Source organism: Colossoma macropomum, unplaced genomic scaffold, assembly GCF_904425465.1.
Source record: "Colossoma macropomum unplaced genomic scaffold, Colossoma_macropomum, whole genome shotgun sequence".
Classification (NCBI taxonomy): domain Eukaryota; kingdom Metazoa; phylum Chordata; class Actinopteri; order Characiformes; family Serrasalmidae; genus Colossoma; species Colossoma macropomum.
The window spans coordinates 17,912,513-17,933,981 of NW_023494809.1; the positions used below are offsets into that span (position 1 = coordinate 17,912,513).

The 21,469-nt window shown below is 37.6% G+C and overlaps 1 protein-coding gene across 1 annotated transcript in view; it reads right to left on the reverse strand.

Annotated features, from left to right (window-relative positions):
• The window catches only part of cntnap2a (contactin associated protein 2a), a 373,698-nt gene that overhangs the window by 56,948 nt on the left and 295,281 nt on the right, over positions 1-21,469 (reverse strand). The window contains exons 17-19 of the mRNA XM_036557926.1: positions 16,334-16,552; positions 12,438-12,467; positions 4,799-5,035 (exon numbers count right to left, since the gene is read on the reverse strand). Coding sequence (XP_036413819.1) covers positions 4,799-5,035; positions 12,438-12,467; positions 16,334-16,552 — 486 coding nt within the window. The remainder of the gene's footprint in view (positions 1-4,798; positions 5,036-12,437; positions 12,468-16,333; positions 16,553-21,469) is intronic.

Below are 21,469 nucleotides of genomic sequence, written 5' to 3' on the forward strand. Positions count from 1 at the left end.
GCTGCACCCTGTAAAACCTAAAATAATAATTTAAAAGTCAGAGGGGTCTGGTTTTTCAGACCACGTCTATTACACAGATGAACATATGATGACAATAGGAGATAATTCTCTCACATCACCTGAAAACATGTCTTTCACCAAGCTTTGAGTTCTCTTTGAAATCTCTTTCAACAAGCTGGTAATCATCAGATTCATCCACTTGGGGAAGGGTCCAAAGCACAACCCATATTATGTAACGCTCTTCCACACGTCGCACGCAATTACACATTTCCACCAGAGGGGTCTCCAAATCCCAAATTTGTAACTTACTATGTAAACATTCTTTCATTAACCCCCTAGTCCATAGAGTTCATATATGGAAACTAAGCTGCAAAAACAGCCCGTTTTGAATTCAGTGTGGTTGTGATGTCACAACCATGGTCTCCCATTCAGCCCAGTTTCAGCAGTAAAGTCTTGCCCATTGCCATTGAAGTGTTGTTCCTGCAGACAGTCTGTAGCAGAGTTACTGTAGTGGTAGATATGCTAAAGTGATTAAACATTGTGCCGTTCCTGGCTGTTGGGAAGTAAATGGATCATTGCAGCCTTCCACACATCCAAAAGGAATGTCTAAAACCTATATATTTCCATGTTCCAGAGGATTTAAGTTCTGACTTAACCGTTTGTTCCAAAATTCCAAAGTTGAACGAAGTTCGGAAAAGGTCAAGTAAAATGAAAGATAATTGTTCTTTTAGTGCATTAAACCACGTTATAAGCAGATTTTAGGGGAAGAAGTAAAATGCAAGAAAAATGCAGAATAGGAGGCCTTTCAGTATTTAATGTGGATTAATGTGGATTTAAGCCTTCCATTTCAAGGCAGGTCATGAGGCCAGTTTATTTCATTATGGCAAAATCTGCTTAAAACCACAGTGGCGAATGTGAATTTTGAACTGAATGTCCAGAGCTGGCTTTAGTGAATTAGAACTGACCTCATCCCTGGGTTAGCTGTCAGTGGGACGTCTAGATTCGGACACCTGACCTTTGCTCACTATATGTGATTCCACAGTGATGGGTTTTTATGCTTTAAGATGACTCAGTTTCTTGCAATTTCATCCATTTATTACACACTTCTGTAACCTAAAAATAGCTCAACCAGTTTGCACTGAAGTACCTGTAGTTACTGAATAATAAGCCTTGGTATGTAATAAGCTTGGGATTTTAATGGGTTAAAATACACCCCAATATACCCCATTTCCAAAAAAGTTGGGACGCAGTGCAAAATGTAAATAAAAACAAAATGCAATGATGTGCAAATCATTTAAACTCTATATTTAATTGAAAGTAGTACAAAGATGACATATCAGATGTTGAAACTGAGAAATTCTATGGTTTTTTTAAAAATATATGCCCATTTTAAATTTGATGCCAACAACACATTCCAAAAAAGTTGGGACGGGGCAACAAAAGACTGGTAAAGTTGTGAAATGCTAAAAAAAACACCTGGTGGTTGATTGGCAACAGGTCAGTAACATGATTGGGTATAAACCCCTCCTCATCTTTACTTTCAGAAGTAAAGATGAGGAGGGGTTCACCATTCTGTGAAAGACTGCACAAATACTGCAACAATTCAAGAATAACGTTTCTCAACATAAAATAGCAAAGAACTTTTGCTTTTCATCAACTACGGTACATAATAACATTAAAAGATTCAGAGAATCTGGAGAAATCTCTGTCTGCAAAGGACAAGGTGAAAAAACGGTATTTGCTGACCGTGATCTTTGGGTTCTCAGGCAGCATTGCATTAAAAACAGACATGATTCTCTAGTGGAAATCACTGCATGGGCTTAAAGAACACTTCTGAAAAACACTGTCTGTGAAGACAGTTCATCACTGCATCCACAAATGCAAGTTAAACTCTAAAACCCAAAGAAGAAACCGTGTATAAACAAGATCCAGAAACACTGCTGCCTTCTCTGGGCCCAAGCTCATTTAAAAAGGACCGAGGGGAAGTGGAAAAATGTCCTGTGGTCAGACAAAACAACATTTTAAATTCTTTTTGGAAACCATGGACTCTGTGCCCTCTGAGCTAAAGACCACTCAGCTTGTTATCAGTGCACAGTTCAAATGCCAGTATTCATGATGGTATGGTGTGCATTAGTGCACATGGCATGGGTGATGTACACATCTGTGAAGGCACCATTAATGCTTAATGATATATACATATTTTGGCAAATAGATGACGTCTTTTTCAGGGCAGGCCTTGATTATTTCAGCAAGACAATGCCAAACCACATTCTGCATGTATTACAACAGCATTGCTCCTTATTAAAAGAGTCAGAGTACTAAACTGGCCTGCCTGCAGTCCAGACGGTCATGCACTGATACCATTTGGCACATTATGAAATGAAAAATACGACAAAGAAGACCCTAAACTGTTGAGCAGCTGAAATCCCATATCAAACAAGAATAGGAAAATGTTTCACTTTCAAAACTACAGCAGTTGGTCTCCTCTTTTCCCAAATGCTATAGTTTTGTTAAAAGAAGAGGTGATGCAGCACAATGTTAAACATGCCCCTGTCCCAACTTTTTGGAACATGCTGTTGGCATCAAATTCAAAATGGGCATATATTTTTCAAAAAACAATAACATTTCTCAGTTTCAACATTTGATTTGATGCCTTTGTAGTATTTTCTTTTAAAAATATGGTTTACATGATTTGCATATCATTGCATCCTATTTTTATTTACATCCTGCACAGCATCCCAACTTTTTGGAAATGGGGTTGTAGTTTGGAATCACTTGCAATAAACAATTTATTTGTTATTTTATGTACAATAATACATTACATAATGTAGCATTAAAGGCTTATATTTTTCTTGTATGATTAATTTTTACATGACTATTTTCCAACCTCTCTTTTTGCCTTATGTTACTGTGCCTTTAAAACTAATTTCATATATATATATATATATATATATATATATATATATATATATATATATTTATTATATATATATGAATATATGTGAATGGGCAGAGCTAAACTGCTGTAGGCTGAAATATATAAATGTGTTTTTTGTGACATCACAAAAAGCAATGACATCAAAATGGGCTGTTTTTATAGCATGGTTTCTGTATATGGACTGAGAAGTGAACAGTACGGTTTGAACATTAAACAGTGTTTACATACAACATCAAACTCATAATAAAAACCAAAAAATAAAGTAAAATTGGTTTTCATGATATGAGTCTGAAATACAATGTAGTGTTTTGAAAACATCACTCAAAATGTCCACAGCATTTCTAAATGCATTCTGAGCTGCATCAGTGAAATGATGTATCGGTAAGAACAGATGTAATACTGAGACCCCGGTGCCCCGGTGGGCAGAAGAACAAGTGGGAGAATACGTTACATTATTGACAGTTGTTCCCGAGGTGGGATGTATGTACAAAATGTAAATGTGCTCTAACTCATCACAATTACAAGGCTGCTTGTGTGTGTGTGAGTGTGTGAATTTCAGGTTGAAACGTAAGAATGCAAGCGTCGGGTCACCGGGGGTCTGCACGGCTGAGAACTGGTTTTTAAACATCGCAGCTTTTAAACGAAGGCTTATGATGGGCTCGACACAGAGCGACCGAGAGCCTTTTAAGTGTGCGCTGCTATTAGCATATTCAAATAGAGGTCAGCCAGTGGACTGAAAAATCGATCTGGATATTTTTTATGAACATAATCAAATAAAATCTTATCAGACTAACAAGGACATTGTTGGCTTTCTGTATGTTCTGGGTTGAGCTGCAAGTGAGCAATGAGGGGTGAAAGGGGAGGGGTGAGACATGCTCCCTGCTTTGTCATATTTTTAACTTTGACATATATTTGAGCTTGTACGTATCAGTTTTACAGTGATTCTTTCAGTAAAGAGTCCTGACATAGAGCTGCTGCTGCTCTTTTCCATTTCTAACAACTAACTGAAACCTGGTTAGACTGCAGCTCATATTCACAGTCAGTGATGTATCTAGAACTTCCAGGAGGCCTAGAGAGACATATTTTCCTCACACATTGGTCCTCACACAATTAATCAAAACGTGATTAATTGATTCTTCTGTCAATTTCTAATTATGGCAGTAGTTAATCTAGTATTTTATGCCTTTTGTACAGCTCCTGAAGTCCTAACCAATAGGAGGCCTGCTTGGCCGTATATACCTATATAGCAGAGAAAAAAAAGTCCTGATTGGACAATTTTCCATTGGCCGTTTCAAAATCTTAATTTTAATATTTTATTCCCCAGAAATCATTAGGCTTTTTCTGAAGGCCTAGAAGACCCTGAGGCTTTTCCACTGTTGATACCGTGTTCCACACAGAGATCTGTCATGGTGTAAAAGGAAAATGTGCTGGTATTTCTGATTCACATTGTGGCATGCGCTGTGCCTCACTGGGATTCTTTCTTTTATACCACATTCATCTGCACTTTCTATACCTTCCAGCCATTTAGCTTTTTGTCTGGCACTAAAGGGTACACCTTAAACCTCCTAAAACTGTCTACACTATTCCTGAAATGGAAACTCTTAACACAGCTGTATGTTTGGGTTGTACTTTACCTCACTTGAGAGACGCTCTGGATAAAAGTGTCTTCAAAGTGAATTAAAGGGCCCATATCCTACTGTTGCCCTGTATTTTTTCATCTTGGGTCCAAATATATAATGTTTTCGTAGGTTTATGTACCAACAGTGGTCAAATTTAATTTTCACATAAACATTTCCAATCTCTTTTTATTAAAGCGCCCTTTAATGTGAAATGTAATTGTAAACTGAACTGAAAACTCACCTTTGGTGCAGAAGGGTCCGTCGTAAGCCGTGCCGCTGCAGTCGCACGAGTAGCCGTTGTATTTCTCCACGCACTTCCCTCCGTTACGGCAGTACATTCCGAAACTGGTGCAGTGACCAGAACACCCCGGTTTAACTCCCGGAGTGACTTTGGCTCTCTCTTCAAGGTCAAGGGTCACGCCGTTCATCTTGAGAGAGCGGATACATCCGAGAAAACCTCGCTGTCCTCCGGCTGCACCTGCGGATCCAACAGAAAACACAATTACAGAGTGGAACATTACTAATAATCGATGCCCGGCCAGGTCAAAAGGAGAATTCTCTCGATTACTGCATATAACAGCTACTGTAGAAGGCTCGGGATAACGGCCCTGTAGTTCAATTAAAATAAAGATCCAACGGGCAACATAAAGAGGCCTAAATGAGAAGCGCTGGAGGTTAAAATGAAAAACGCTCTCTCTCTCTCTCTCTCTCTCTCTCTATAGCTGAAACAACCTCAACACGATGAGATGCATAATTCAATAGTATAGATTCCACAGAAATGAGAGAGTGACTCAAACAACATTAATGCTCCACTCGTGGGTGAAAATAATTACTCTCTCACAGCTCCGAATAATGTCCAAGCACTTTTCCCATTATAGGAAACTGCTCATTTACTCAGGAAAAAAATATCTGACCAATGAGCTGAGTTTATATATTTGCAAGTGACCAGCCAAGACGCAGTAATTATAAAGTAACGTTAAATAATAAAATGAGTAGAGCTGTGAGGGGACACCGGCAGAGGGATAAAGCAGACACTCTTATTAACCTTAAGAGTTATTACTGCTGTTTTCCTATATTACGCAAATTCATTTACATAATTGCATATTTACTTGACATTCATTTACATTCAGTAGTCTGCGCTTCTGACATTTTTGCGTTTGTTTTGACGTCAGAAACTCAGTAAAAATGTGTTTCTGACTCATTTAATTCAAAATAAAATATCTCTATAAGAATATAACAAAATATTCAGATTTATGTTTACATTTATGACTTTTTGCAGACATCTGTCTAAAAAAAGTTTCAATTTATGTACAAGAATAAGTCATGCAATGTCATTTTAAAGGCAGTATTCACACATGATGTTTGTGGATTTTACATATATTTCATTTTACATGACTATTTTCAAGCCTCTCTTTATCCCTCAGAATTCAATTAACCCCCCAGACCCTCAAAGCAGGCTCTGCCAGCCGCTCTGCATTTCACTGTAACTGTCACAGATGGTCGGGAGGTGACTTCTGACAGAAAACACAATAATTACAGCCAGTTTTGACACTGATTACATTTTAGAATTATCCATATCTTTATTACGAACAATCCTCCAACAAGGATGAGGCTTAAAGCGTCCTTTGTTTTGTTTATTGATGTGCTTTTATAGTTATTTTAGCTGCTTAGCTAAACATGAAGCCTAATTCATGCTACAATGCAAGTGAGAAAACTTCAGTAGTCGATGACCTGGTGCCTTATTTCTAGCATGTCTAGCATTAATTTGTATTGATTTATAGTGGCATGTCATAGCATGCGTTTACAAAATCAGCGAAACTGGTTAGCTAGTCTGATATCTCTGATATCTCTCTCAGCTACACTAACCAAACAACAGACTGAGGACACTTTGCTTCCTCACACTGAGTGTTGTTCAGCTCTCACAACTAGAGCTGAAGAAATGAACTCATATTTTGTTATCTCCCTTTATGTATACGCAGGTTTTCACTTACTTTATAATTAATATTTCTTACTTCAGTCTTAAGTCCAGTTCAGTTCAAAGATACAGGGAGGCTTTATGAAACTGTAGCTAGAGGGAGTTCTTAGACTAACTATGCAGCCTTTAACAATGTGGACATGATGTAGTGATTTTATCACGCTAAGAATTAATAATGAAGAACTTTATTAGTTGTTGTAGTCAGTCTGCATCATATCTCAGCTTTTTATTTCTTTATTTACAATACTACATGTACAATGCCTGTTACAATTTCAGAGCTCATTTGCTCTTCAGTCCTGAATTGAGAGCTCTCTGTTGATTTCTAACCCTTCTTTTTGTTTTTTATAGACTCACCTTTAAAGTGAACGTGTCAATTTACTCTGAAACCTGAAAACTGTTAGGAATCCAGAACAGTATCCTATAATTCTGCTGGGGTCTAAAGGGCTGTTTTTTGTTTTGCTACTATGCCTTTAAGACTGATATATTTAAATGAGCTCTGTTCTGATTGACTGCCCAGTATTGTGTCTCATTTAAAGAGGGGTAAATTCTGTTTCAGTAGACATTAATTTGAATGTGGCTTTGTTTAATGGTGTTTTACATACATTATAAGATAAGGACCAAAAAGGCATTGGGAAAAACATATTAAAGAGTTTTTCAAGTCTCAGTTAGCAGCAGACTTGGCTCCACTGTTTGTGTAATGTGTTCTGGTGCTCCAACGCTGACCTCTTGGCCATTTAAGACTATTAAAGAAAAGCCAATAAGGCCACAGCTAATAGAGCAGAGGAAAGCACCACAGTAAATACACCGCATTAATATCATAACAGTGCCATTACGGAGCTGACGTGCCATTATTCTCTCTTTTTCTTCTCTACACACAATCGGAGCGCGGGGCTAATTAATATCACACAGCAGAGGCTCAGATTGCTCCTAATTATTCTCTGACACAGCAGTCACATTCTTCTACCCCATTACTTACCATGAAGACATCAACTATGCAATTTTTCTTTGGGGGGGTGGTTTAACCTCTTAAAGGGGAATTCCACCAATTTTTCAAAAATTCTGCATACTGAAATCGCTAAAATGTGAACATCATCCAGTGTTGTTTGATGTGAAGCAGTCTACTGTAGAGGAACTTACAGACTCTGATTTCTTTACAGTGGGGGTGATAGGAACCAGGGGGTCACAATGTCTACAGCACAAATCTAGCCATTTTATTTACTATACAAAACCACCAGTGAACCTACACAAGCCTGGGTTTTTAAATGTAATGTTCACAATGGTAAAATATTAATATTCATTTTTTTCCAAACGTTTTCTATTTGGCCTTATAACACCCTGCTGGTACCTATCCACTTCATATTCTCCAAGGTATTTTGTTTTTTTTCATCTGAATTTACATGCCCAAATCGTAAGGCAAATTATTGAGCAACTGCATGAAATAAATGTACATTTTTATTTTATTTATTTATTTATTTGTTTTTTGGTAAAAGCTTCCCTCAAATTAACAGAAAATGTGTTTTATGATCATACACATATTGCTATATGCTTACAATTTACTGCTGAAAGCCAAAAATCTTAGATGCTCTTTGTATTTTTTTATAAAAATAATTTTTACTACATGGAAAAATTAGAGGCAAAACAACAAGTTACTAAGAATGAAGCTATAAGTCCGGACCTGCTGATGCAAAAAGCCTTACTGTAATAGCAGTGTTGAAATCTAATACCTTTTAGCCTGGCAGCACCTGAACATCTAATTGAGCTCTAATGAAGGCATATTAAATTAAAATACAGGGCACATTAGCCTGGTGGAATACCTTTTCACCTCTGCAGGACCCTGCCTGAATGAAGCCTGAATGGAGTTTTGCTGCCGTAAAATATTGAGATGAGCAAAAATGTTGAGCTCTTTAATTACAATATTTGTTTCCAGGGTTTTTTATAAGTATTGTAGTAAATATAAGTAAGTAAAGTCATGGTATATGCACTAATAGCTTGCACTAGTAACTCAATGTATGGCCTTAAAGGCCCATATAACCTCAAAACAAATATACTAAAAACAACATGTAGCATGTTATGCTGTTTGTACAGCATAAACTAAGGACAACACATTTTGTGTTTCTTATTTGGCACAGGCAAAGACTTTTAACCCATTCAACCAAATTTAGCATGATGAAGAAAACGAAATGAAATAAAGTTATACCTTTGATGAACGTCTAACAGCTACCATTTGATTTTTTTTTATTATATGTATAATTTTTATATTTTAATTCAAATCAAACTAGGATTTTTTTATTGTTTTGCCAAATATCAGTAGTCATGTAATCAAAAGACAGTCAAATAAAATGATGAACATTCTCTTTTTAGCCATAAGGTTTGTTATCTGGATCAAAGGAAATTAACATTTTCTTATTAATAGATTAATGCACAAATTCTTATTCTTTAAAATTACTATTTTTAACACAAATGTATTAAATCCTAATATATTTTTGGAACACTTTTCTTTTGCATAGGATTACTGACTGTTTATTGATGTTCTTGTTCTTGAAATTGAGAGCCTGCTGCTTTAATATTAACAAATTATCAATAAGAGTTCCTCATAACTGACAGTGTTTATTGCTGTGTTCTGTGCAGGAGATCTGAAATCAAAAAACATAACTGAAGTTAGCAGGCTGAACTGTTTAAGAGCTGCAGGAACATGTAGGTTGTAGGAGAACACTGAGACACTCAAGCCTTGATGAATAACTTCCCCCTTACCTCAACTTCTTCAGTTGATTGTTTTGGTGTCTGAAGTCTGCTTCTTTTGTACAGGCAAAATTCCAGCTTCACGAAGGCTGCTACCGTTTTTAGCTTTGCTAGCATACTTGCATCCTTGATTATAGATAACAGTATGTCTTACAGTGTCAGAAACCACATAAGCAGGTCTATTTGAGAATAATGAACAACTCAACAACCAGACATTCAGTTTGCAGGATGCTATTTGGTGCCAAGAAGCTTCCTTTTTTGATTAGCAACATTAGCCTCATAGCTCCACTGTAAAACTAAAGAAGTAAAATTCAGACACTACACATGTCTTGGATGACTGACTACATTTGGAGTAAAAGGGATGTTGTTTAAATTAGATGTCCTGCCAAACTTTACCTTGAATCCCCATTGCAATAAGAAGGTAAGGTGAAAACTGGGCACCTTACGGCCCTCTTAAGACTGATTTACCTATTTATGCTAAGATATCAAGCTCACAGTTTAAAAAGACACCAAAGGTAAAGTGCTATTGTTCTTGATATTCTTCTCCATGAACTCAACCCCATCTGATTACCATCAGGACATTGCTGCTTCAATATCAATAATCTATATCTGAAGAGTTCTTCATAACAATTAACCATCATTGCTGTCTCCTAATTTGTGCACGAGATCTGAAACCAGGAATCGCAGTAGAAATGAAGTTAGTGGGTTGACCTGATTAGCAGTGCCACTTTAGTAATCGCGAGATTTTGGGTTTGCATCCTGAGGAGAACATCAATAAACCCAGGTATCGTCTTTAAAGGACATAATAAAGCAACAGTTTTGTGAAAAATCGAATTGAAACAATTTCGCCCCTTGTAGTCCACCCCAAATGTAGTCGATCAGCCAAGACATGTTTGTTGTCTGAAGTATAGACAATGTTCAGGCTTCAAGAAGACTCCTACTACTGTCTTAGCTATCCTACTTACTTGTGTCCATGTTTATAGATAATAGTATGGCATATTGTATCAGATACCACATAAGCAAGGCTATTAGATTACTCAAAGTTTTAGTAAGTTATAAATGAATGTAATCTCTTACAGGGTGAATTTGGTAAAACTTACTTGAAACTTACATAAAACTAAATTGCGCTTGAATTGCATTAAGTGTCGTGCAACTCATTTAAATCTCAGCCAACAGTGCAAGCGCCTCATCTTTGTGAAGAAGTTTAACTAAACAACCAATCAAAAAGCCAATAACGCATCACATGATTACGAAGCTAGATTCAGTCTCCTCTCTTGATGCCCCTAATTTTACACAGAGCTCAGATTACCTAGGAATCTAATAGATAAAAAATTATTCCAGAAAAGCTGACTTCTTGTGTTTCTAGGGTAGGATGAGTGAGACATTGTGTAGGCTATAACCGTAATGGCTACTTAAGCATCAATTTTCAAAGGCTTAACATATAAATAACATCAAAAGTATCAAAAGGCATCAAAAGTAAAGAACTCTAAATAGTTAAAAAATAGATAGATCTATGGATATAGACAAAATATTATGACAGCTAGAAATAAAAATATGCAGAAATAAAAATGGAGCAAATATGTAAATTTCTAGTGAGCACAGGGTAAAATCTTAAAAATGTTTGTATGATACTAAAATTATGTATTATATTAAACATCCAGCAAAGTTTGAATGAAAAACAAGATAGTATATAATATACAGTTTATAATAAAACACTGCTTAAACATTGCTAATCAGACCAATCTTAGAACTCTGTGGCATTCCTCAGTCCAACACTCCAGGCTGCTCAACAAAAGCAGAGAAAACTCACTACTCACTAACAACATTATCCAGCATTTATATGAAGACGTTTTAAAGAAGGTAATGTTCTTATTTATTTTACTGCTGGAAGTGACCAGGGAATAATGATGTGGCTAGTTGTAACATTTGTCCATTCATTCGTTACTTACACTTGCTAGGTTAGCTTCCACTTGGTGGTTAGCTTTCTCATGATATGTTTATCTGAATCGAACATGGAGAGGCCGTAGGGGAAGACAGTGATGCTAAAGCTATGTGGGAGGAAGGAGCTACATCAGCCTTGTGATTGGTGAGGCTATTGCTTATGTACATGTGACCCAAGATTAAGGCCGCCAGTTTACAGTTTAAATTGGCCATTACTGGGCACTGCAAAGTAAAGCCAATAAGAGCAAGAGCAACCACTCAAGCCACATTTTCATGCATGGTACAGACTCGACTCGGCTTTATAAAATAGACTTTTTTTGGTTTTGCACTAGGCAAATCTGGTACCTGGTACTTGGCACTATTTTTGGTACCACCTCCGTCAAGGTTCCAAGCGAGCTGAACCGATACAGAAAGGTGATGTAAAAATGCTACAGACTACTGATTGGTCAGAGAGAATCGCTAAACACATATGCTAACGCTAGCTACCAGGCTAGTGTTCCCTTGTGTTGCCTTTGAGCAACCAGAATTGTCTCCTCGTCTGAACTCTGATGTAGTATTTCCCAAACTCTCCTATTTTTTTCCAGCAGTATTTTGTCCTGCTGCCATCAGCCTCTTCTGAACAAAAATTTGTCTCCTATATGTCTTGGCAGTTTCATGCAGCGTTGCTATAATGACCAGCCACACTGAGTGGCTATTTCTATTTCTGCAGTGGAAAAACGTAGTAGCTGGTACCAAAAGCGAGTAGAGTTGAGCTGTACCATGCAGTGGAGAACCAGCTTTAGAAAAAAAAATACAAAGATTTTTTTGGGCTGTCCTGGGCCTTTAAATCATGAGTATGAGTTGAGCCACGATCCAGTCAACTCAAGTACGGGTCACAGACTTGAGACCAGGTCACTGGTCAGAAACCAGATTTGCAAGTCTATTTTAGATTACCTAACAACTCAACCCTGTTTGAGGCAATTGTGTGATGAAACTGTGTAACAGAAGCTTATTGGTACACATTCAGTTTCATTAAATTTATATTTGGCGAATATAAGACACCAAACATGGCTGATCAACTACATTTGAGATGGGGGGAAAGTAGAAATATGATTTTTTGCTGAACTTCCTCTTTAATTCCCATTGTAAACAGAAGGTAAAAGGTGAATAAGTGAGAAGAGGGTATCATATGACTGTTTGATTTCTTTGTTTTTGCTGGGAGATGTTGTACAGAAAAGTTACCTACTGTCCTGACAGGCCCAAGACGCCGGCTTCCCTGCGGAGCGTTAGCACCAGGCGAGAAGGCAAGAAACACAGGCAGGCAAGACAGAGAGAAAAAAAAGAACATGACAACAGAAAACAAACACAAAAGAGAATGAGAAACAAACATGCCATAACAGAATAAACAATTCTGAAGTGGAAAAAAAAATAATCATGATGTGTGAGGGGAATGGAAAAGCAACTAAAACAAGAGTTCACTTTAAGGGCAGCGGACTGATCAGAGTTCTACGCAAACATGATGTTAAATCAATTTGCTTTGCGGCCTGGAAACATAAAAGTCTGTTTGAAATGTAATATAAAATGAGTGATGGCAAATGTATAAACAAACGTTAAATATTGCATAAAGTAAAGAAAGTGTGAATTCGGAATGAAGCAGCAGCGGCAAGGGAGGAATAAAAAATAAACGGCTTTACTAATGAATGCCTACAGTAGACATAAATGCAGTACAAATACAGAGAATTACGCCAAGCCGAACGGCGGATATCAGAATAACCCCAGCATGCTTCATCAAAACAGACAAATTTACCACCCCACCGGGGGTCAAAGACTAATGCTACTAGCCCCTTTGCTGGCTAGCAGAGCGTAGCCAGAGATTACATTTCAGCGGAAACAAATGATAGGGATTAGGCCACCTTTTTGCATTCATTTGGTTTCTTGAAGCTCATTACAGACAGAGCCGCATGTTTAATGAGGCCATTCATATGCAGGTCATGCTTCCTCTAGATCTAATCTGGGAAAAATGAAAATTTCAGGTGCTCCCAGGCCAAAATCCTTGACAGCACAGTTCCATATAAATGAGCTGCTGATACAGGAGTGAGTTGGACTTCTGCAAGTGCTTAATGCGAGCTGCTATCAAAGGCTACCTGTGAGAGGAGCACTAATTTGGCCCATATATATATATATATATATATATAAAAAGTCATTAAAAAGTGATTATTGAGTTCATGTATTTCAGCCACACCCACTGAAATCAAGCACATAGCCATGCAATCTCCATAGACAGTGGTAGTAGTATGGGTCATACTGAAGAGCTCAGTGACTTGAAACGTGACACTGTTATAGGACGTCACCTTTGTCATAAATCTGTGAAATTTCTCCCTGCTAGATCTGCACTAGTCAACTGCAAGTGCTATTATGGTGACACAGAAGCACCTAAGAGCAACAAAAGCTCAGTCACGAAGCTGTAGACAACTAGTGTCCAATCAGTGAATGGAAAAATGTGTCGGATGCACAAGCACAACCCTTTACCAGGAGACACACCCTAGGCTTTAAAAGAGGGGAATAATGAAAGAGGATTTTGTCAATGTGAGTGGTCATTCAGCTTTACTTTCAAAACTCTCTCAACTCTCTCCATTTTTTCTCATATCTCTCTTTGTACTCTCTCTATATTTCTCAACTCTATATTTCAACTCTCTCCTTTCTTGCTCTCCCTCCTCTTTCCATATCTCTTCTTCCTTTCTTTTCTCTCTCCCTTTCTGTTCTTTAACTCCCCCACAAACTCACAGAGCAAGGCCACCTAGTGCTGAAGTGTGTAGTATGTAAAAATGGCCTGTCCTTTGTTGCATCGCTTACTATAGATTTCCAAGCTGCCTCTGGAAGCAACATCAGCACAAGAACTGTGCGTCAGAAGCTTCATTAAATGGATTGCCATGGCCGAGCAGCTGCACAATCCACTTGAATAAGGAAGAAAAAAGTTGAAGGAAAACCAGTGAAAAAACAGCAGTTTCCAAAACTGGAGTTGAAATTGGAGAGAAAATGGAACCATGCAAGACCTGGTAGACCACCAAAACGGTCCCTGTCAGATAAACAGCACTTAAGCCTTTCATCTTCTAGAGAGAAAAGAAAATCAAGCTCCATTCTTGCTTCAGATCTGAATGCTATGAATCTGAAAGGATGTGTAGCTGTCAAGCTGTAATAAATGTACTGTACACATACTAAATACTGAAAAAATGTTATTTTTAGTTGCTAAAGGTTCTGTGTAATTTTCTGTTAAATATGTTTTCCTGATGGCAAACAATGAACAGCTTAAACAAATGAAGGGTAGTTTCTGACATTTGTACAGTAAAGTAACTGACTCAGGTTAATTTATAATGCAGACGGCTCAAAGTGCTTTACAACATTAAAATATAAAAGCAGAGAAAATAAACAGTGAAAAATGCATTTAAAACATCAGTGGTATAATTTCACGGTCTTTACTGTGTGTCTAACTTCAAATTTATTAATAATGAATAATAATAAATTATGAATTAATGTATTATTTATTGAACATTGATGAATTGTATCAGCTACAACTAAATAATGCCTAGGATCCACCTGTGTTGGCATCCTAGGCATTACTTTCTTATAGGAGTGAGCAATGTGTATCACCAACAGGTAAATAATGAAAAATATGCTAGCGCTAGAATATTTATTATTATCATCATATTGTTAAAAATTCAAAAATATGAAATTTTGATGGAGTTCCCCTTTAGAGGAAACAGCTCTGACAAAGGGATAGAAGTTCAGTTCAGAGCGCTGCTGCATCGCCAACATAATTTCAGCTCTCTGAGCACATGCTATGCTAGCTCTCTCAAGATAAGAGAGCAATTGCTCTGCACACTTTCTTAATTTGCGTCTGAGTCATTTGCTGAACAGAACGAGTCGAGGAACAAAACAGCACAAGAGGAAGCTGAGACAATTCTTTTTCTGGGATAATTACCTTGTGATAGACTTAACTTGCGCTTACTTTCAAAGCCATAATAGGCCTTTTTTAAACATTTTTTCTTCATTCATCTTTTTATCATTCCTGACACAGGGCCACAGTTTAAGACTGCAGTTCATTTGTTCATGTTTTTTCAGTCTCTTGTAAATTCCTGACACAGGGCCGCGTTTAAGACTGCAGTTCATTTGTTCATGTTTTTTCAGTCTCTTGTAAAGTTGCCATTTTGAAGATACAAGGAAGTTAATATCATATCATTTTGGAGCACTTCTATTGATAACTGACTTGGACTTTAGATTAAAATCCTTTAGTGACTCTATACCTTTTATGTTTATATTATTAAAACAAATGATTGAACATTCCATTTTGTCACCACCAAAACAGTCACAATACTACCCAAACTTTACCAGCTGTTTCAGTAGTGACTGTTTCGGAAGTGACAACTAATTTTGAGCAGAACTCAAAAACACTAGCCAGTACATGACTAGCAAACACAGCTTTGAACAGCTGTACACACACAAAAAAATTATAATGTTTTTCATTAAAAACAAAGAAATGTGTGACAATTCTTAATGTTACACACTGATTTACAGACTTTGGGACACATTTACTTCAAAGCAATAAGAGTTAATTGCTCACCATGTGGCCATGAGGCACAGGTATGCAGTCTCACTTCCTGCTCTATAATGCAGGGGTTTGGCTAAAATAAGCTTTGGTCTAAAACGTTCTGTGTTTCGGTACTGACATGAAAACGTGGGAATGCATTTTTTGAATATTTTTTTTTCATTTAAGACTTGAGATAAATCAATCAATCTTTCAACTTAACTTTAAAAGAAATCAAAATGATCTTTAAAAAATGCTGGAAAAAACAAAGAAATGTAACTATTATTTTCACAAGTTGAAATGCAGGGGTCATCTCAGTGAATGTCTTGGGTTTATGTAAAACATAATCCTTATTAATATCTAAGGTCTGAATGCTTAATTTTTTATAATTTACTATTGGTACTGATTCAGTAAAACGGTTCATACATATACATATATACAGAGATTTATATATGTATCTATATAGGACATATTATTAATGAAGTACTTATGTATATATAAAACACAAATGAAACATGTGTATAGCTCTATGGACCCAGTGGTTTGGGTTTGAATCTTACCCACATACAGCTGGCTGTACAGCTCCAGGCGTGTGTGTCCCTGCTCTGGTGCAGGTCGGACCTCTCTGTACTGCTGGTCCAGCTGCAGAATGGCCTCTTTAACGTTCCTCTCAGCGCTGACCCTGTGCCACTGGTCATCGTTCAGCGGAGTAGGAGAGTGGACGTTTAGCTCCACTGGGCCGTTCCCAACATCAAACGAGAAAGACACCACTGTCGGGGCTGCAGAGACAAACAGAGAAAAACTACACTGTAAAACAAAGTTACTGAGTTCCTCTAGCTTAACTGTTACTGAAAAGAACCCAAACTGCAGGCTTCTGAATCAGTTATCACAAACTTGAGGTTTCAGCTTGAGTCTTATTTTTGAGTGACTACTATGAATTATTCAGTCATTACTAGACTGAAAAATGTAATGCTTTACTTTTGGCAATAACTGTGTTGATGTAATATATTTTGTTAATTTGTGGAAATACTATGCATATTATTAGAATAAAATACATTCAACGTATTACTTTCTGTCATTACGAGAGTGAGGTATTGAACAGACCTTTAGAGTTTAAGGGGTTAAGCATGGTCAACATAAAGGGGAATTTCACCAACTTTACAAAATATGTGCATGATTCAGTCACTGAGACGTAAACAGTCATTCAGAGTGGTTTGATGTGAAATGGTTCAATGTAGAGAAACTTACTGATTGCTTTCTTTACAGTGGTGGCGATGGGCACCAGGGAATATGGCCATTTTATTTACTATCCAAAACCACCAGTGAATCTACTTGCATCCTCTGAGTTTTTATTTATAACATTGATTATGGTAAAATAGTATGAAATCTGAAAAAAACATGTTTTCTTTGGGGACTGTTTTGCCTTGAATGTGCCTGTCCTCCATGATTAGATCATAAGGATATATTTTAGCCCAAAACCTTCTCAAAACTAAATCAATGTCTCTGGCATCAAGCAGTGTTTTTATAATCATTTCATGTAATAATTTTCTGTGAAGGAGCTTTCAGAGGCATTAAATTCTTTAGACGTCTGGTTCCTATCACCACCACTGTGAAGAAATCAGTGAAATTCCCCTTAATTGCTTTCCATGAACTAGTGCACATGTGCAGTCATCAGGCACTTTATTAGACCCCTCCTTCATGGCTCCACCTTGCTGCAGTACAATCTCACTGAATCTACAGTATAGATGTCTGTGTTGTTGGGTAAAGCTACAGCTAGAATCCTTCAATTAAAGTTAAATAAGTCAGTGCTTTTTAAGTTTTATGGTTTTAATGAGTCAGTGTTGAATATTCTCCTTCATCAGTGTGGAAGAATGACAGATGGAACCGCAGTGGAATCAGCAGCAGGTGAGGTGTGTGTATGTGTATGTGTGTGTGTTCTTCTGGCGTGTCATTTCCTGCCCTGAGGGTTTAGTCCCAGTAACGTGTTTTCCCCTAAGGGCTTCACTCCTGCAAAATCCTGATTTAGACTCTTCTGCCTGCCATCAGAGACATGCAGTGTACCAGTGCCCCCCCTTCCCCTGACTCATTCTCAGACTAAGCCCCACTTTAGCTCACCTCCTGACCTCACCTTTACACAACGCTGATGACAGAACATTAATTACTAAATCTATTTGCCAGGTCAGTCATTGGATTCCATCCATCCATCCATCCATTAATCCATTCATTCATTTTCCCAATTGCTACCCAATTCTGTTATTGTTACCCAATTCTTCTCATTAGTTTAGTCATGTCCAGTTCTCGTCCACTAATTAGGTCACAGGATATGACCAAGCTGAAAGGGTGAAGGCTAGCACGAGTCTCCTCTGAGACACATGAAGCTCCACCACATCTTTTCACACTGCTGTTAACTCAATGTCACTGGGCAGCTTAACATGCTTTGAGGAGAGAACTAACCTCTAATTCTGTTACAACAACATGCTTGGAGGAGAACGCTAACCTCTAATTCTGCTACATCAACATGCTTGGAGGAGAACGCTAACCTCTAATTCTGCTACATCAACATGCTTGGAGGAGAATGCTAACCTCTAACTCTGCTACATCAACATGCTTGGAGGAGAATGCTAACCTCTAATTATACTACATCAACATGCTTGGAGGAGAACACTAACCTCGAATTCTGCTACATCAACATGCCTGGAAGAGAACGCTAACCTCTAATTATGTTACATCAAAATGCTTGGACAAGAATAATAACCTCTAATTCTGTTACATCAGCTGACAGATGCCTGTGATGGTTAGCGTTAATTGATGGATGACCATCCTACCCCACCAGAAAGAGAGATGATAAGACAGTTACGATCTCTAAACTCCCAGGCACAGATGGCTGTGGCATCACCAGGGATCGACTTCGCAATCTCCCATTGATACAGCCAATGCTTAGACAACACTTAAACTCATAAAATCTGTCCAGGTTTCAGGAAGGTCCTAAAGGTCTTAAACGATTACCTTCCCAGATTATCTGTCCTGTGGGGGTGTATGATTCTTTACCCTTTCAGTCTGCTCACAGCCCTATCATGACTTAAAGTCATAAATATTAAACACGTTCAGTATTTACGACTCAACATCCTGCAGTGTGGGGGGAACATGGAATCTCTCAAATGCTGTGCTCATGTCATGTATGAAAGACTGTTAAACAATGAGAGCTGAGCTAAATAGAGAGTCCAGCCAAAACGAAGCACTAAAGGACATTTTATTCTAATCAACACTGAAAAAAAAAAAATATATATAAGGAAAAAATAAATATACTGTCTTTCACTTCGATGCTGCTAAATGCATGCATAACAAGCACAGTGATCTGTGCCTTGCTGTCATCCGCCATGTTTGCTTTGATCTCACATTTGTTCATGAGAAATTCTGCGAGACCTCAGGTTCTGAGAGATGGGACTGTTGATCGGGCTGTTGATTTGTGAGCATAATCTGAAAGTGTGTGGGGGGTTTTGATAACTGAAGGATGACCAAAGCAAAAAAAAAAAAATCAATAGAATCTGTCATTATGTGCTGGGTCTCTCACATTTTCAACATAATTTAGGATTTAAAACTGTGGGCCCCGTTAACAGTGTTGTTCACAGTGGTGGTGTTAGGAACCAGACCAGACTACAGTTTAATGACTCTAAAAGCTCCTTCACATAAAGTTATTACATGAAAAGGTTATAAATACACTACCTAATGCCTACTACATTGTTTTAAGATAGTTTTGAGATGTAATTTGAAACCTGTTTTTGATTTTGACAAGCAGGGTGTCTTAAGGCCACACAGTCCTCAAAGAAAACCTTCTTTCCCCTCAGATTTACCACTATTTTAACATCACTAACATATAAAACCCAGACGATCTCTGTAGGTTCACTGGTGGTTCTGGACAGTAAATAAAATGGCTATATTCATATTGTAGACATCGCCATCTCTGGTGTGATATAAAAAGCCACTACCTTTTCGTCTTGCCTAAAGAACCAAATAAAAGGGAAATATACCATTCTTAAAATGAATTTAAACTAATTTGGGTAAATCTGTCTGAATTACCACACTGAGAAAGGTCAGGAAAACACAGACCATACCACCTGCAGCAAATTGGTCATTTTCTCTTTAAACTCATCTGCTGAATGCTTTTATTTTGGCCTCAGACAGCAGCTGGTTAAAGGCCGTTCTCCCAGAGTTCAGTGCTAACCCGACCCTGGGGACAGGCTAATACGATTACTCCGAGAATGGAAGTTAGATAGGCTTTAATTGAATGCAGTCAGAGTGGAAAACAGTGAGGGATCCAGCCAGTAATTACTTTGTTGTACCAAAACAACTGCTTATAGCTCTGCTCTTGTTTAGCAAGGGCTAGCCTAGCCACTACTAAAGAGCGCAGTGATGCATGAGAGGTTCAGAACCAGTTACAAACGTAAAGGAGCTCCATGATTTAATGAGTCATGGTGGAAAAACAGAAAAAAGGCTTTCTGCTAATTATGAATTGCCTTGAAGAAAATATTGCTTTGCTTCAAATGTATATATCAGATGAATATCAGATAAATAAATTCTTACATGAGCATGACTGCAGCCAAAGGTAAGATGAAAGACAACTTCATTATCCCATATACGATGATAGCAATTGCTTTCATTTTGCTGTAGTATTCAAATGTAATTACATATTTACATCTAATTGACATTCTGTATCAACAGCTTTGTGTCTGTACGAACTTTATTCTGTTTGTTTTGGTGTCAGTGAGTACAAGTGAGAAATGATTTATACAAAATTACATCATGCATTTGTTATTGCCAGCAATATCTCTGACATTAGGTTAAAAAGGTTAAGCAGGAACAAATGTAAACACAGAAGGTAGTGATTTGTAAATTCATTTTGACCCATATTTAAATGAAGGCAGTACAGGAACATGGCATGTATGTTTTGTCTTTTAAACGTTATTATTTTTGTAAATATACATTCATTCTGAAATTGAAGCTTGCAACACATTCCAAAAAAGTTAGGACAGGGGCAGTTTCAGACTAGAAACACTTAAATGTTTAGAAATCATTTTTGAAGAGGTGATGTAATCATGCTTGGCTATAAAAGGAGCACGTAGGAAAGGCTTAGTCCTTGTGTATAATGGAATATAATATTATCAACAGATTCTGGAAATCTGGAAAAATCTCTTTGTATAAAAAGCAGAATTCCCATGACCTTCAAGCCCTCAGACAGCACTGCATAAAAAAATGGCATGCTTCTGCGATGGAGATCACCACATAGGCTCAGGAATACTTTGACAAACTGTTATCAATAAACACCGTCTGTCACTGCAACCACAAATGCAAGTTAAGGCTGTACTGTGCACAGCAGAAGCCATATGTTAACAACGCCCAGAAACACTGCCGACTTCTCTGGGTTCAAGCTCATCTGAAATGGACTGATATACTGGTATCGGAAAATGTTTACTGTGGTCTGATGAGCAAACCTTTCAGATTGTTTAAAGAAATAACAGACGTCATGTTCTCCAGGCTAAAGAAGTACAGGACCATCCAGATTGTTACCAGTGTAAAGTTGAAAAGCCAGAGTCTGTGATGGTATTGGGATACACATTTTGAAGCAACATTTTCTGCCTTTTAGACAGCATCTTTTTTCAGGGACATCCATGCTCATTTCAACATGATGGTAAACAAGC